The 17,096-nt window shown below is 44.1% G+C and overlaps 2 protein-coding genes across 2 annotated transcripts; one reads left to right on the plus strand and one right to left on the minus strand.

Annotated features, from left to right (window-relative positions):
• The first annotated feature begins 528 nt into the window (after positions 1–528).
• On the plus strand, positions 529–999 carry LOC108580240. Its single transcript, XM_017943949.1, has one exon. It carries the CDS (start codon positions 529–531, stop codon positions 997–999), a length of 471 nt encoding a protein of 156 aa, XP_017799438.1.
• A 10,297-nt stretch (positions 1,000–11,296) lies between these two features.
• LOC108580241 (pro-resilin-like) lies at positions 11,297–14,671 on the minus strand. The gene is made up of 3 exons (XM_017943951.1): positions 14,564–14,671; positions 12,797–13,136; positions 11,297–11,541 (listed from the first exon to the last, which is right to left on the minus strand). Exons 1-3 carry the CDS (start codon positions 14,669–14,671, stop codon positions 11,297–11,299), a joined length of 693 nt encoding a protein of 230 aa, XP_017799440.1.
• Between the last annotated feature and the right edge of the window lie 2,425 nt (positions 14,672–17,096).

A 17,096-nucleotide genomic window follows, 5' to 3' on the forward strand; every position in this document is an offset into this window, starting at 1 on the left:
TAAACACGGCTACATTCGGTCCAACGAAGAGAGTCACAACATTCGCGTGCTAAGCATGTAAGGAACTTTAACTATCGGCCAGCGAACGATAGTTCAGGAGCGGATTTACATTAGGGCTTTCCTCGACTACTCGGGTTGTGTTACAGTATCTGTAGGTTGTGAATACGCTCCTGTCCCAACCTCTATCGAAGTTGTAGAGCAGAGGAACAGCAACCGGAAAACGCTTCAACCACCTCCTACACATCGAACACTGTGATAGCCCACCTAATCTCCAACGTTAGTCACCTTGTTTTTCACTAGTTTTCACCCGAACACTCATCTCCTGTTTTCCGTAACTCCCTCGCCGATTACTCATCCGAACAAACCAGCCTAAACCGTTGCACCCTTAGTCACCAACCCCTCCAGTTCTAGACCGTAAGTTATACAGAGTGTCGTGAAAGAAGCGATACGTTTTTGTTTCGCCGTCATTTGTTTTCTGTCGAGGTTATGTCAGTAATCAGTTAACAGAGTAGACCATACAATTTTATCATGGAACGTTTGACGCCTCAACAACGTGTTGTTGTAAAAATTTATTATCAATATCAATCGTCCGTTGTGCAAATACAAAGAGGATTACGAGATATTTTCGGCCGTAACCATGTTCCAAGTAAATCCACTATTCTTCGCGTAATTAAAAATTTTGAAACTCTTTTTACCGCGGCTGACAGACCAAAGAGTGATCGTCCTCCTAGTGCACGGTCAAACGAGAACATTGAATCTGTGAAGAATAGCGTTGCTGAAAATCCAGAGACCTCCGTAAGACGTCGTGCTCAAGAACTTGGAACAAATCGGCAAACAGTTTGGACAATAATGAAAAAAGATTTGCATTTCTGTCCCTATAAAGCTCAATTGACACAAGAGTTAAAAGAAAGTGACCACGAACAAAGAAGAGACTGGAGCACGAAGATGTTACAGTTGAATGTTGACGATCCTAATTTTTGGCAAAAGTTAAAATGGTAACATCGATTGGCCCCCTCGCTTCCCCGATTTAACGGCACCAGACTTTTTCCTGTGGGTGTACTTAAAGGAACAAGTCTGTGCAAACAAGCCGACCACAATTGAGTAGCTGAAGGACAACATTCGCCAAGAAATTCAAGAAATAACACAAGAAACATGTGAAAATGTTGTTGTATTCCGCGGCTCGCGATTCCTTGCGTTGGTTTATTATATTCAATAGGTACGCGGTAGGAGAGCCTGACGGAAACTGGGGCGAAATAAGGGAGCTATTCTGCGCGTAGTACTATTCAACTTTATTAGACACTTCGGTGACGTTCGGTGCGTGAAGACCACTAGACAAAAATCTGCTGTTTCGACGGAAAAGGTTTCTAGATATAGGTTCGGTAAGTACGAGAGTAGAGGTTGGTCTCAGAGGTGAATGTAGGGAGAGGCGGTGAGGTCTAGGTTCAGCGATGAGTAAAAGTAAAGGATGATGTGGAGGTCTAGGTTTCGGGGTGACTAACGTTAGGATGATGCGGATTTGTTTACAGTTAAGGAAAGGAGGCAGGATGACTAAAAACTAATGAAAGATAGGAGAGAGGTATACGACAATGTTATTGAAAGAGCACGCCTTTGTAAAGCAGCTAGAGGAAGTCATTTGGCGGATGTCATATTTCACACATAATTGGAAAGACTGAATAAACTATTGATAAAGAACATATACATTTATCTTATTTTATTTAAAACTTATTTAGAAACAAAATGGTAGCACATAGGAAACCAATTACCACCAGTACAACCAGCATTAAACGTGCCTTTTGGCGTTTTAATCCCTCACCTAAACGGGTATATCAGTGCGACGGTATAAAACTTGCACCGGTGAGCCCCGAAGAGTGTTGAATCCACGGAATCAACCACATCGACGTGCTCGCGCTCAGTCAGTCACAACACCTAATTAGAGAACACACTGACTTTAATAAAGATTAAGAATCGCGTCACAACATAGATCATACATCCCAGTAGAGTCCGCTAAACATTTGCAACTTTCAAAAGCTTCACTCGGTTCGTTCCAAGTTCGAAGTGATCCCTATCGTCCAGAAAGATAACCGTCGACGCCTGTGTCACGCGATACACGTCCTTTTCATGTAGACTAATCCCCCGAACGAAACAATACCAATGACAATCGAGCATCGTGCATAAACGCGTTCGTCGATTTCGATTTTACCGTTGGAATAAGTGAATTGTCACTTTCCTCGTGATTTGCAGGTAAACAGCAATTATCGCGTGTACAGTCGCGGAAGTTATCTGGCTCGGATGTGTGTTGCACGACTAACGATGCGGAATTCGATATTGCCACAGTTGATTCGTATCGAATTAAAAAGCGCCATATCGTCACGGCATATGTTTACTTTTTACTTCTTTTTTTTTTATATTCGTATACGCTCGATGAAATATAAATCCACGCTCGATGGTGTATATAGGTATATACACTACCGGCCAAAAGTTTGGAATCACTTGCCGATTTCTACCAAAATCGAATATACCGGTAGATTTTGGAATGACCCATCGTTAATATATCAGATGTTAACAAGTTGAATTATATTTTAAGAGATTTCAGCATTTTCTTATGTCCATAATACTATTATATAATTCATACACTCAGTTTAAGGCAACGCTCGGAATGAACTTTCCTACTGCCGGGGAATATACTCTGTTTTCGCCTTATATAGGAATTCGCGATTCTTTTGTTTACCAATAAGCGTCGAATGTTACAATATTAGATTCCAATTGGCTGGTCCGGGGGCCGAGAAAATGTGTAAATCGGACATTTGTTATACATTGCCACCATTCCCGTGAACGAAGGCGTTGAAACGTGATCAGCAGCTAAAATTTTACATTAATACTTTCAAATGGCAAAAAGAATAGAAAATAGTATTGAAACTCAAAGTGCAATTATCACACTTAGAAAGGAAGGTTATTCTTTGCGGAATATTGCAAGGAAATTGAAAGTGTCATACAAGGGCGTACAGTAAAACATTTTGCGGATACCGGTAGTTTGAAAGACAAACCACGGTCAGGAAGACCCAAAATCACGTCGAGAGTTGAAGATATAAGAATAAATATTATTTGCAAACGAAACAGACGACCAACGGCCTCGAAATTCGTGTAGGACTTAATGATAGTAGACCGAATCCAATATCTCTGAACACGGTGAAAAGGCGAATAAAAGCTGCAGGAAACCATTGCTTTCGTCGAAAAATCGTAAAATGCGGTTGGATTGGGCAAAAAGTCACAAAAATTGGACACCTACGGATTGGGGTAAGGTTCTTTGGACTGACGAATCCAAGTTCGAAATATTTGGGTCGCACCGAAGGATATTTGTTCGCCGATCTGTACAAGAAAAAATATTGCCAGAGTGTATTGTACCTACTGTCAAACATGGTGGTGGTTCAGTTATGGTCTGGGGATGTTTCTCAACGGTTAGAGTAGGAGACCTAATCAAAATAGAAAATACAATGAAAAAGAAGACTATAAACAGATACTCGAGCAGCACGCTCTACCATCAGGTCACCGGTTAATAAAATATTATTATGCAGCAAGATAACGACTCTAAGCATTCATTTAAATTGTGTAAAGGGTTCTTATTGCAAAAAGAAACAGCGGGTCTTGAGGAATATGACATGGCCAGCACAATCACCGGATTTGAACCCGATAGAATTTTTGTGGGAAGAGCTCGATCGGAATATCCGGTTGCACTGTCCAACATCGAAAGGACACCTTTGGCAACTACTACAAGAAGCATGGAAAAATTTAAAGTTAGAAATACTCGAAAAACTAATTGCCAGGATGCCCAGAATATGTCAGGCTGTCATTAGAAGGAAGGGCGGTTTTTTTGATGAGAAGGCAATGTAAAAAATAATATAAAATGTAAAATATTCTGCTTATAAGTATTTTGACAAATAAAACTTCCTCAATTACTTTGTAGGCGTTCAATTTTTCTTGGAAATATCCTGTTTCTCTTAATTTACGTAGTGATTCCAAACTTTTGGCCGGTAGTGTATATCTAAACAGAGGCGGGATTTTCGGGAACGCTGTTTCACCGTAAGAACCAAGAGGTTTCCTTGGTCGTGGGAATAAAAGGTCCTCTTGTTACGTGAGTGGAAAGTGTTCGAGCGTGAAATACCGAAGGATAGAGCCCCCTCTTCACGATGGCAACGCGACGCGTGACCAGAGACAAACTCCGGGGTGGTTCCCTATAAAGGAACGCAGGAAATGATGATAAGACGTGCGAAAAGGCGTGAGAAGAGAGGAGGGACAGGGAATAAAGGAGAGAATGTAGCGGGAAACTTGGATGAATATGCGTCGTCACGCGCCACAATCAGCTTCGGTTGTTGCCGAATCCTCGAACAGAGACACAACAGGGTGTTAGGTGAGGGTTCGGTGGTAAGATTTATTACAAAACTACTCGGTTGTTGCGCCTCGCACGCTCACGACTCGTTATCTGCTGAATATCACGGAGTTGGAAATTTCGCTTACGCTTGTGTTCGCGACGACGCTGGCTTTGTGGTTTTAAACACTGAAATTTAGTTCGAAATGGTATATTTACACTTTGTTTGAATGTCACAGTAAGGGGGTATTCAAGTTTCGACCACTAATTTTTCAGCCGATTTTGTCATTTCTTTTCTAGGAGACAAGAAATGTTAGAATATTGGTGCTTTGTGTGTACCTTTATTCATCTTTGTGTGTGTCAATGTTCACAACATTCGGAGTTATGTGCCGTGGCATGCGAACATCCTTGCTGATTTTTCCCTAGGCTGGCGGCTTTACTACTGGTCAGAAAAAATTGAACCGATCGTGTTTTCAATCCTCAAGAGTGTCACTATCGTCCCAACTACGACCATAAATTCAAAAAATTTGTCTACCGAATGGCAATGGGTTCAAATCAAAAATACGTTTCAGGTGCCACAGAAAGCGAAGTTTCGAGAAAACCGCGTTTAAAGATTTTCGCAAAATCCTTTCACAAAAATCTTCTCCATGCTAGAAGAAGTGCAAAAATACAAAAAATTTCGAGACTGAACGTGCGTATTATTTCTGGAAAATACTATTAATTGGGGCGAATTTCCAGCTAGAATTTCGCGTCGTTGCGAGAGAATTAAAAGTTCAGTTGAAATGAAATCTGTCAGAGGACTGCGTGGGATATAACTTTGACGCGAGTGCAGCGAAATTCCTTCGAAACACGGCGTAATCCATTTTGTTTATCGCGAGCCGGAGTTCGCGAAGTTTTGGCTAATCTTAATCGTACAGGCGCAAAGAACATGACAATGAAGAACCGTTCTAGAACGTACATTCTCGAGGGAGAGAGAGAGAGGGTCGAAACATCTCGTCGTACGGCCTTTTAACGACTATAAACAGCACTTGCTGTTCACAGCAAGTTTTCGACGAGTTGCAGGTAGTTAACACCGTAACGATCTTGAAGTGTTCAAGTGGCTTGTTGTTTCAAACTATACGATTAATTTCTTACACCTACATATTTCTTCACCTGCTAATTAACTTCGCCGGACGGTCGAAAGTATACCGAAATCGAAGGAGAGACACGATGTACAGCGCTGCAACGAGACAAGCTACTTGATCGAAAAACTCGGTGAAAAAGAGGGTAGAGAGTGGCGTGAGTCGAAAAAGGGTAATCGCGAAATGGTAGAAGAGTTGGAACGAAATAAAACGGAGGCTGTGTTTAAGAGCGAACTGAATCAATAGCTCTACCCTGCGACCCGTAGGCCAAATGTAGGTCATACCGTGATCCCTTTTTCCCTCTCTATCTCTTTTCCTCGCTTCTCTCTCTCTCTCTCTCTCTCTCTCCTTCTCATCGTTTCTCTGCCACGGTGTTCGTTTCCCAATGGAAGGTGTATGGTACATTATTGCATCGCCACCCCGGTATATACATTTTTCATAAATAAATTCCACGGATGATTCAAAGTCGACGACCCCGGTGCACACTATACCGGAGTGTATACGCTCGTGGAATTACGTATTTTGACTGCGGACCTCCGTTGAATGCTGCAGAAGGTCCTCGAATACCCACTGGTGCCCTCGTAACACGCCTATTTCTTACGAGATCAAAATCGATCTTCGTGTCTTCCTTTCTTCCGAGCGCGTTTGATCGGCTCGCTGCAAAAATTGCCTCATATTCATCTTCCATTGTAACGAACTTAGCAAGGCAAGACTGGAGAAAGATCGACGACGTTGCCTACGTCCTTAGTGTTGAGCTAGAATAAGAGACGCTTTCAACGAGTGACATTCAGAATCCATCCTCTTTCGGTATCTCCGGTGTCGCGAGAGGAAGTTACGATTAGTTTCTACGGTGCTCTACGTTCTTTTCAACGGGGACTGCAGGCAATTTTGTATCAGAATTTTTCTCTCTTTTGACGTGAACTGGAGGTGCACGACATTCCGGATGCCTCCTTGGTGCGCGTGCTCGTCACGTTGTCTTTGCTAATTCGCGTTGCTTTCACCTTTAATTATAACCGGAAGCTACCTACTGTAGGGGTACACTTCAGCACGTTTCACCGGCAAAAGGGAAACAAGAGTCTAATCCTTTGATGTCTCGTTTAAAAAACTTTTTTCGCGCAACTTGCAAAAAAACAACACACACCGGTGTATTTCGAAAGCGGGATAATACCGTCCAATTGCGGGATAGAATTTATACCGTTACGTTTTCGACAACGTGCTTTAGCAAAACTCTCTTTGTTACCGTTCGATCCCCCGGAAGCAAATACACGACGATACCAGTCTCGTACATCCCGATTTAATATCGATGCTGTGAACAGTACTTTCGAAACAAACTCCGGGACAAACTAAATGTAACTAGTCGCGAGCGCGATAACAGCGGAATTAACGCGTTATTTCTGCGGCAGCGTTGTTAAAGGGAGAAGCAATCGCGTCTATTCACAGTAAATTCGTCCGTCATTGGCCCGGTGGAAAACGTGGCTGGAAAACGGGGCCGTGGAAAAATAATCGTCGTTAATAGGCGACAATGACGATATTGCTCGGGAACAACAAAGGTGGATCGTTGTGCGAACCGAGCCAAAAGTTTTTCCAACACGTTCGAAATGTGATTGGGGCAGTCGCGCTGCGTCGCGCCGCGCGTGCTTCCAAGCAAATTAGCAGTTAACAAATTAACAGTGTCGAAGAGAGAGAGAGAGGGTAGGAGGGTGAACGTGGCACGGATGAAACGGAAAATTGCCACGGCCCATGGCTATCTAGCGTTTCCTGCCGATTGAAATACGCCACTCGGCCGTCCGACACCGTTCCACGCTTCCAATGGCAAACCTATTGATTATCCGCTCGCGTTCCTGCCTCGCTGTCCATTTGCAGTCTGATTCATTATAATTGCAGCGTCGAAATGGTCACCTAGGACCGGTGCACAGCCGGTTCCGCCAACCGTGCCTTCGATTTCACCCGATCGCGCACCGCGTTTCGGCCTGTTCTTCCAGATTGCTCCGCAAATTTAGAAGTTCGAATTAAAAAGTAACGTAATTAAATATTATTTATAGAATTTAAGCGGTGAATTAAGTTTCGGGAATTTCTTGCGTTACGAGCATCTGAACTACGGAGATATGAAGAAATGCGTTCAAATATGCGCAAGATTTCTTCTCATCCAGGAGAAATTACACCCTATTTACCTGAAAACTTTCGAGTCCCTTCTTTCGTAATTATCTGATAATTCTTTTAATCCTGAAAATTGCCTGAAAATGACGCGTGCAAATGGGAATATCCCCTTAATTATGCCGAAACGTGGCAAACACCGTGAAGTATAGAGAACAGCGTGGACCAATTCGTCGACCTGTGGTCATTTTTCCAATTATTAACGCGGCGGTTCGACCGAGGTAGCCGACCGAATTAACCGGGTCAATGAGTAGTTATGAATAATATATTTACACAATTTTTGCCGTTGCGCGGCTCCTACGGCCCAAGCGATTTTAACGCAACGCTGACCTACATTCCTGTCCGATTAAACACGCCGCGGCGCGGCGCGTCGCGTCGCATCGCGTCGTCAAATTTATTACGAAAACACGGCAGTCCCATGTTTTACCTTGGCGAATATTTACGCTCGAATATTGACATCGTTATCATCCCGGAGATCCGCCATTGTCGCATTAGCGCGTAATCTCGTCCCACGGATGCAAATTTAAGATACTCCGTATTGTTATCCGTGGCACACACACACACACGCACACATGGGGGGGAAAAAAGCCACAGCCCCGACGCTAATTGGAGCTCCGCAAATATGAACGCGGTTCACGCGATTATCGATCTACCCGCGAATTTTATTCGGAACAATGATACGGTATAATAAACTTTCTGCTTTCGTCACTTTGGCCATTTTCCTTGGAAATTTATTCAACTACAATCTACCTCCTTGTTTGAGGAGAAAACTAGGGCTGTCCATTCTTCGAACGGAAATTGTAACCAGAGATCTCTTCTGCTGTTTCGTTAATTTTACTGGAAACTTGGCAAACTTAGTCTCGTTTCATAATTGAAACTTTCCATCAGGAACAAAGCCAAAACTTTTTACCCCGATCAAAGCGACAGTTTCTTTTAATTGTTTAATAACGCTGGATCGTTTAGAAGAAAGGAAAAATCCGGATTTTCGTGGATGTGTAGAATACACATGAAAAGCATGAAACTTTCGGAAATTCCTTGATGCAGCGGTTTCCTCGATCGAGAGAATCCCCTCCCGTTTCGAACTGACCAAACAGAGAGGTCAGGGATTTGCTGAAATTACGATACATTGTCCCTGTGTTTCCTGGATTCTGGTCGAAGTTCAGCGCCGAATTCAAGGCGAAAATCAGCTTCTAACAGCCCCGAACCGGGGTACCGTAGATTTGTTCCAGTTTGATGACAGCGTTTAGCCCCGGGCGTAGAGCTCTACGTATCAGTACTTCATTAGCCACATCAGCGGTATAACACGCAAGAATTTCTCCCATAATTTGTTAACATAACGCAACGTGTTAAAGACGCGACGCTCGATCACCGGCTACGACTCCATGGAGCAATCGCGACGCGGCGCCGGGGGTAATTAGTAGCTGCCACGAGCCGCCGAAAATTACCGGGTTCTACGGAATATCGCGCGATCCTCGAATACCTATAGGTATAGTCATTAGCACCGACACTATGAGACGATTACACGTAAGAAACATTCCTTTCGTTTACCTCTCTCTCTCTCTCTCTCTCTATGTACAATTTCTCGGTTCACTTAAATCTTTCTCCTGATTTTCAGTTCAGTTCTGAACGTTAATTGTTTAATCGAATCGTGCTCGTGGCAGATTATGGTAAAAATGGAACGAAGACAAATTTTGTCATTACGACAAAGATCGTAAGAGAGGGCTAGTCACTCGACAATTCTATAAAATTTCACTATGAAAAATTTTACATTCCATTTAAAGCACATATGGGCATCTATTTCAGCGAAGTTTGTCTTCAATCTTCACATTAAATTGTTATGTCGGCCGTTATATTATAAATAAACGAAATATGAAGTAGCAACTTGTTTTCATTCGTTTAATATTCATTTATTTTATTTAATAATTTCGTCCAGCCCTTGAGAACTAGACCCGAACTAGGAAAGGTTGCCCATGCCTGATTTAAAGGAACGCAATTCACTTCCAGATCTCCTCCAGTGTTTTTATCCTACTTTGTTAATCAAGTACTTACCATTGGGAACCTTTGTGTTAAATATAGTCGCTTTGAAAAAGAAAATAGCGATAGATAATATGAAATCGATGGCTATATTCTTTCCCTGACGAAATGTCATAAACAGTGCCAGTGAAAGTGTTGCGGGATAGTGGTGGGTTTAAAAAGAAATAAAAAAACGCGTCCACCTGTAAAGAAACCATACAGCTTTTGTAAATAACGTTCTCGCTTGTTACATGAAATAATGGAGTTGATCGAGATGGACAGAGTTATCAAGACACCCTGTATATTAAAGAAATCGTAAGATAGGGAGTTGACAATGTAACGTGGTCAGAGAACAGAATCTTGGTCTGTTACCAGCCCTTATCTACCTACCACCCTTGGTTCGTTGTTCTTTTTGTCTCCACTCCGCCTCCATCTCTATCGACATGCATTCGAGGCATTGTTAGCGCGCGGACGAGCTCTCCTTTTATCTCCTCTCCTGTTATTCGCTGCCACCCTCGCCTCGTTTCGTTTCTTTCCTCCTTTTGTCTTTATCCACTCGCGATAACGACGTTCCGTTGGTATCAAATTGATCAGAAGAGACGCGCCTTAACGACGTGCCACGTGTGACTGTGTTCGGGTGTAGTTCTTCCATCAACTATCGACCTCCTTTCGTGTCGATTCCCTCCCACTTGATCACGAATAATTACGACCTAAGCCTTTATCTCCGTTTGCCGTCACTCAAGCTCTTCCACGTATAATCTCGCATTTGATATCGTGAGAAATAATAGTCTGCCAAGTAGTATCGCGTGAAATGTGTACAAAGTATATATGTAGAATTGGGACCTTCGTACCCAACTACAGGAGCGTAAAAACGAGGAACAATAGAGAAGGCTCGTTAGTGCAATGCGTAGAGTCCCAGAGATCGCAGTTCCCATTTTGGGTCCCTCAAATTTTTCTTCAAGTGGTGTCAGTGGCCCTGAGTACCACTAACAAAAATTAGTGCGCCTAGTGTAGGAAATTTGAAGGCCAATATCAGTGCAAGATGGCCAAATATCGGATCTCGGGGCCTCAATACCCAAACTACGGAAGCAAGAACGAGGAAAAACAGAGGTGCATTTGTGTAGTGTCCAGTCCCCACTTTCCATTGGGTCCCTCAAATTTTCCCTCGGCCACTTACAAGTGGTGTCAGTGGCCCTGAGTACCACTAACAAAAATTAGTGCGCCTAGTGTAGGAAACTTGAAGGCCAATATCAGCGCAAGATGGCCAAATATCGGATCTCGGGGCCTCAATACCCAAACTACGGAAGCAAGAACGAGGAAAAATAAAGGTGCATTTGTGTAGTGCCCAGTCCCCACTTTGCCTTGGGTCCCTCAAATTTTTCCTCCGCTCCTACGATAGCAACTTAACTCAACAATCGTTATTATCGTTATCGGTACCAGGAAAAGGAGCGACCAAGGTAAAGAAACGACAGCAATTCATAATCGAAAACGTAATCTAATATTTACAATGTAAACCTGGTTCGTGGCGAGCACCTGGTGCTAAGAGCACCGCCGAAAACCTTCACTATAGTGGAACCAGGAAACGCTGACTGAGTTTGATCCAGGTACAAAGCGGTTTGGCGGTTGATAGACCGCGTGTAGAGGATCAGTATCCTTCGTCCGCGGCGTACGAGGCGACGTAATCGCCTATTTCTTCTGCCTGCGGCTCCGCATCCTGGTGATCGTGAACCTGATGGTGCTGGCCTTGACCAGCGTACACACCAACTGAATGGTCATTTCTGCCGGAAGTGTGCACTACAGCATGAAATCCGTCCTTGTCGGCGCGGTAGCTGACCACCCGGACGCCACCACCTGGCTCCTTCACGCTGTACTGGCCGGAAACGCTGCTTCCTGTAGTAAGGAGAACTCTCATAGACATACGGAAACCGCGAGACCAATTCCTGAACTCGTAACGAGGCGTAATAGAATGCCACAGAAACTCACGGATTATGCGAAATTAATCTTCCACGACTAGTTTACCCACTTTGGGATCTTCGAAAATAACAACAAGAAAATTTACGAAACGAAGGACTCGTAAGCATTCAAATACAGAAAACCCAGATCGATCGTTCGACTCGGTGTTAGTGTGAGAAACTAATGATTCTCGCTAACGAAAATGATTGTAACAGTTTCGAAACTGTTTTTGTTGGAAATAACAGTGTTTGTCTGTCTAACAGAGTAAAGGACGAACTCCTTCTTTTCCTCTTGGTATTTGTTTGTTTCCAGCGTACATGCCTGAAGCGTTACACATGGTGTGTTGATGGTGTAACTGAAGCTGAGGTAGAAAATTGGTAGAGAGAGGATAGGCGGAAGAGGAAAGGTAGGACGTTTCGTCCTGGGCCTCCTAGTGGACTCGACAGTAAAGCTTTCTAGGAGACCCGTGCCTTACTTAGACGCGGGAGGGACTGGAAGGACTCACGTCAGAAGTTGTATATATACAAATAGGGGCCTTTATGAGGACTAGCGAGAACTTGTGGTTAATCCGTTCCTCTGGTGGCAGAGCGTAGGAGGCTCGCTGCATAACAATTGTTGTATTTTCTCAATAAATAGTTATAGAACCAGCAATATTCTATGAAGGAAAGAATAACGCTCCGCTCCCAACAAAATTGTCCATTGACCTAACCTGCTCCTAGTCCTTGAGAAAACCTCCCTTTTCCTAACAGTATCTAGTACCCTCGCTCGCTTTCTCTTCAGGCTCCACGTAACAGTAGAGACAGATGGCCGTTAAACTTCTTTTCCGGAGGATATCAAAAGTTTCATATCTTTTTCCACCGGTGTGCGAGGATTTCAGATGTACGAATTTCCCGTTGCATCGTAATATAGGCTGCTATTAGCATAGCCGGACGAAGAAAATAACTAAGGTAACAGTGGAGGGAGCTAAACGACTTAATCCTCTTTACTTATTTACCAGGTCTGGCCGTGCCTTTCCGTTGGATATTCATGATACGCGTCCAAGCGAGTTTCTCTTGCGGCTGGGCTGGCTTCTAGCCGTGTGCATAGGACCGCGTGGCGAAATTCACACGAGCGATACACTCAAAGGAGAGGTAAAAGTTTCTCCAGCGCGGGACAAATACAATATAAAGTCTTAGCTTTCTCTCTTACTCACCGTCCCGTGTCTCCTTCTGCGCGTGAAAATCTCCCGTCTCGTGATCCTCCACGCCGTACGAGAACTCGTACTTGGGATGCGCCACGTAGTCGAACGAGTCACCGTTATCGTTCTGTTCCTCCTGACCGTGCAGATCATTCGTGGTGTCCTTGTGATCGTACGGCACTTTCACCTGGTACACCGGTCCTTCAACCGGTCCGTGAAACTGCAGGTACGAACTGGCCAGTGAACCGTGTTTCGCTAGGCCCTGTTGCTCGTGAAATCCTTCTCCTTCCAGGGGTATCACGCCAGCCAGTGATCGATGGCCCATGGCCAGCACGACGGTCAAGGCGATGCCGACCTGTCGCACAAAAAGTCACCTTCGATAATGCCGGCTAACCTTCACGGGCGATCTGGAAAATTTACTGGTTATTCGCAGTGGGAAAAGTTGGTGACGCTTAGCGGCTGCTAGTGGAGAGATCGATTGGAAACCTGCTGGCTCGGTTGAATAATTGCCGCGAGCGAAAGTAATGGAAGATCTTGGAATGATTCGACTGTCAGACACGAGTTGAAAGATCCTTTCAAATGAAATATAATTACTCGTAACACGACGGGTAAACTTCAGATGTATTTTTCTAAATGCATGGAATTAATGGTACACGAAATTAAATGGTAGTTAAAAGTGCTACAGATAGGACGAATTAACGAACGATTGAACGAATAAAGAGCATGAATCTCGATTGACGAATTAGAATTGTACGGTCGATTACGAGGGATTCGATAGCGTCGGGAACAAGCTATGATTCGATCCTGTAATTATGGTTGCATGCACGGCCGCGTCGAATCGGGTTGGACACCGCGATGAAAGCAACCGAATACATGCTGCACTTAGAACGACAAATTGAATCACAGAGAGAGAGAGAGAGAGAGAGAGAGTGAAGGGGACAAAAAGAGGAGATAGAGTAATAGCCTGAGATGTCCCAGTTTTAATTACAAATCGGGCGCGCACGAGCGTTCTGCTTGCAATTCGAAATCAGAGACTCTGCCAGTCGATTATACAAGCCAATAAAAGTTTCGCGTTTCGTCATAGATTGAAATTCGATTCTCTCCCGTTTCTTTTGTACGCGTTTCACTTTGTCCGGCTCGTTCACCGCGGCAATGGGAATTATTGGAAACGATTGATCGCGAAGTATCGGTAAGAATATTGAAAAAGAGATGAAAAAACAAACGAAGGCGAAAAATGAAACGAGGCAAGGAATTGACGCTGTCTAATGTAATTTCTCCCCCGGAATTGGATCGATCGCCGATCCTGTAACAAAAGTGTGTTGAGCCCATCAAACGCAAACGAGGAAAACCGCGGGAAAGATAATACAGATAGGTTTTAATTACGCGACTCGAGCCAGGAATAACAAGCAAGTCCAGTGTGTTTCACGCGTGACACAACCACGTCGCTTTACCATTTTCCCTGTCTTCCTGAGTCCCCTCGAAATTACTTATTTCATACGCGTGTGTTCAAAGCGTTCCTTAACGAGACCCACAAAGGAGGAACATTCCCGCTCGAGTTAATTACATATTTTCGAAAATTACTGGGAATTAGAACAGAGCCGGGTCCTGTTCCGTTTGCTTCTCTCGAAATTTTCCCTTCCTCTCGGTTTCAGGGGAAAAGCAATAAACAAAACACGTCTCTTAACAGGCACTTTCTCTCGCGCTTCGATCTTCTTCTCTCGATTTCTTTCGATTTCACGCTCCCAAACTTGGACCCAAGTGTTCTTTCCGACGATACTCTACCTGGATCCCCATGAGTTGCATTATGATATTTAAGGCGGTCAAGTGAGAACTGCAACTTTCGAGCGTGTTTTCCCATGCTTTTATACCGGCGCAACGTGTACTCTGCATACGCGGTGCTCGTAAACGCACGTGAATCCGCCAGTTACGCCGACGACCGATGGTAAATTTCGCTCCTGGTCAGTTTAACCCTCCCTCCACCTCCGCGTGGCAACCTATCACGCTCTCGGACCAGCTGCTGAAGAATCGTTCGTCGCCAGACGATACCGTTGCTTCTTATTTTCTCTTCTCGACCGTCTCGAAGAGTAGAAATTGTATGGGGTCTCCTCGGTACAGACACGCGAATCATCTTCGCGTGGGATTTTTCCTGGAATAATAGATAGTGAATTTCGACGGACGGCAGGCAAGTGGTCGATCACCGTTGAAAATTATCGACTAATCTCAGCCACAGTGGCTTCCATACTTTTCAGAATGGCAACACCGAGCGGCTTCCTTCCTTTTCAAGAAGCACGAAGCCTGGCGTTGCTGGATGACGACGTCAGGGTCATCGAATAATCCGCTTACTCCGTTCGAGCCAGGATTTATTTGGATTCTTAACCCCTCGAGAGACGGCGCTTGGATTGAATCGAGTTGGATCCACTTTAAATGCCCCGATCCCCGACAGTTCTTTCACCATCCGTATCCCGCCTTCAAAGGCTCGCGATCTCGTTCGTTTAATAGCACAGTTTAATTCCTTTATTGGCCTGTATGCTCGAGTTTCGAATACCTTTGGTGCCCACGTTTATCCGGATTGTCCGTGTTTCAACTTTCGACAACACCCCCGCGAACGTTAATCTCTCGTGTTCTGCAACTTCAGGATTGCTCTATGGTATAAAGATTTTCGACGATTTTGTCGGATTTGTTCGATTAACGACATTTCGATCGATTATTCGAACTGCAGATTGCGACGAACACTTGGAAATGTTCACGGAAGAACGATTCGCCGCGTCGAGACTCCTCTAGGGGACACGTTTCAAACCAAAGATCAAAAGTCTTGATTTCCTACAGTCGCTGCGTCTAACAGGTAGATCGGAAAACACGGAGCGAACAGGAAGAGCCAGGCGGCAGAGTAAAGGGTTAGAATATTTCCCGAGAATTCCCCTCCTTTGAAACAGCGAGAAATAAGAAAAATGTCAATACTGATCAGAAAAATAACGAGTTACGTTCGAAGCTGACGGTATTATGCTCTTTTAACTCGAACGGTCAAGTTTCCTCAATTTCTCTGCCGATGGTCGAGCATAAAGGACTTTGTTGCCTAGGAAAATAAAACTCTCGTATTAACCGGTCAGACTCTCCGTAATGCCCGCAACGTCTTTGCCCCATTCGAGGCTGGATATTGCGCGACAAGTTGCGCATCGCTGTGGTTCCACCCAGGGTTTGCCACTGTCCTATTACTTCGATTTACGTCCCTCTTATTTCGTACCGTCTCTTTGGCTTCAACGTGTGTTATAGCGTTTTTTTTAATAAAATAATTTAGAGTGAGAGGGAGAATTATTACATTAGGTTTAAGCGAAAGAACGGGATTTCTTAAGTTCGTGAAAAACATCGGTATCGATTTGTGGTAAAGCTTAGTTGTTTAGTTTGACATACGGACCATTCGAGTTGTCCAGGTGGAGTGTATAAAAGATTCTGCTTTCACAAAGCCGAAGCCAAGCGGAAGTTGGCTAGCGTTCGAAAGAAACCTTCTCTCCATGCCTCAGCCACGGTAAAAATCGCCGAACCGTTTTTGCGCGTAAACCATCGGTTTTACGAACGAAGAATAGAGCTCCCACTCAATCATTCCGCTACTCACTGACACATTTTTTCTCTCTTCTTCTCTCTCACTCACAGTCATTCACTCATTCACATTCTCTCTCCATCTCTCTTCTCTTTCTCTTCTCTTCTCTTCTCTCTTCTCTCTTCTCTCTTCTCTCTTCTCTCTTCTCTCCGTCCTTTTCTTTTGTCTTCCTCTTTGTCCCGTCTCTCACCCTCGCCCTGTCTTCCAGCACAGATAATAAATTTCTGACGAACGAGTCGAAAGAATACATCTTACTTAACGCTACAAAGAGAAGGAACACGTTGTATGTATTCGCCATCGTCCCCACTAATTGATTCGCTTTGTGAACAGATTTAAAAGCGTTATTGTTTACGGTGCTCTCGAGGGGCGGCAGATCTAAGTACAAGGAAATCCCGACGGCGAATATAAATATATTTAATCAGGAGTGGTATACGTACAGTTGGAGGAGTAGGAGGATGTCTGTGCATCAAACGATCGTTTGTTTCGCGTATACATGGTCATCTACCCTGTTTGTGTTTGCCCTATGCACTGTAAATTATTCCCGTGATTCGATGCAGAAACGCTTCACCTTCAGAAAACCAATTACAACACCTATCTTCCTTTGGAATGAATCCTTTGCCTGGAACAATTATATTCTCGCGGTTCGATACAACGATGCTAATGTCGGCTAACGCTAATTGAAGTGGATCAGTGTACAAAACAGACCGAATTTCCTTCCAC

Source organism: Habropoda laboriosa, unplaced genomic scaffold (genome assembly GCF_001263275.1).
Source record: "Habropoda laboriosa isolate 0110345459 unplaced genomic scaffold, ASM126327v1 scaffold9, whole genome shotgun sequence".
In the NCBI taxonomy this organism is placed as follows: Eukaryota; Metazoa; Arthropoda; class Insecta; order Hymenoptera; family Apidae; genus Habropoda; species Habropoda laboriosa.

Bases quoted from the DNA above. Each gene is read 5' to 3' on its own strand.
- LOC108580240 (XM_017943949.1), top strand. From the start codon at position 529: ATGGAACGTTTGACGCCTCAACAACGTGTTGTTGTAAAAATTTATTAT.
- LOC108580241 (XM_017943951.1), bottom strand. From the start codon at position 14,671: ATGCAGAGTACACGTTGCGCCGGTATAAAAGCATGGGAAAACACGCTC. The intron at 13,137-14,563 runs GTAGAGTATCGT...TTTGTGCGACAG, and splicing joins TGCAACTCATGGGGATCCAG to GTCGGCATCGCCTTGACCGT. The intron at 11,542-12,796 runs GTGAGTAAGAGA...TCCTTACTACAG, and splicing joins GCAGAAGGAGACACGGGACG to GAAGCAGCGTTTCCGGCCAG.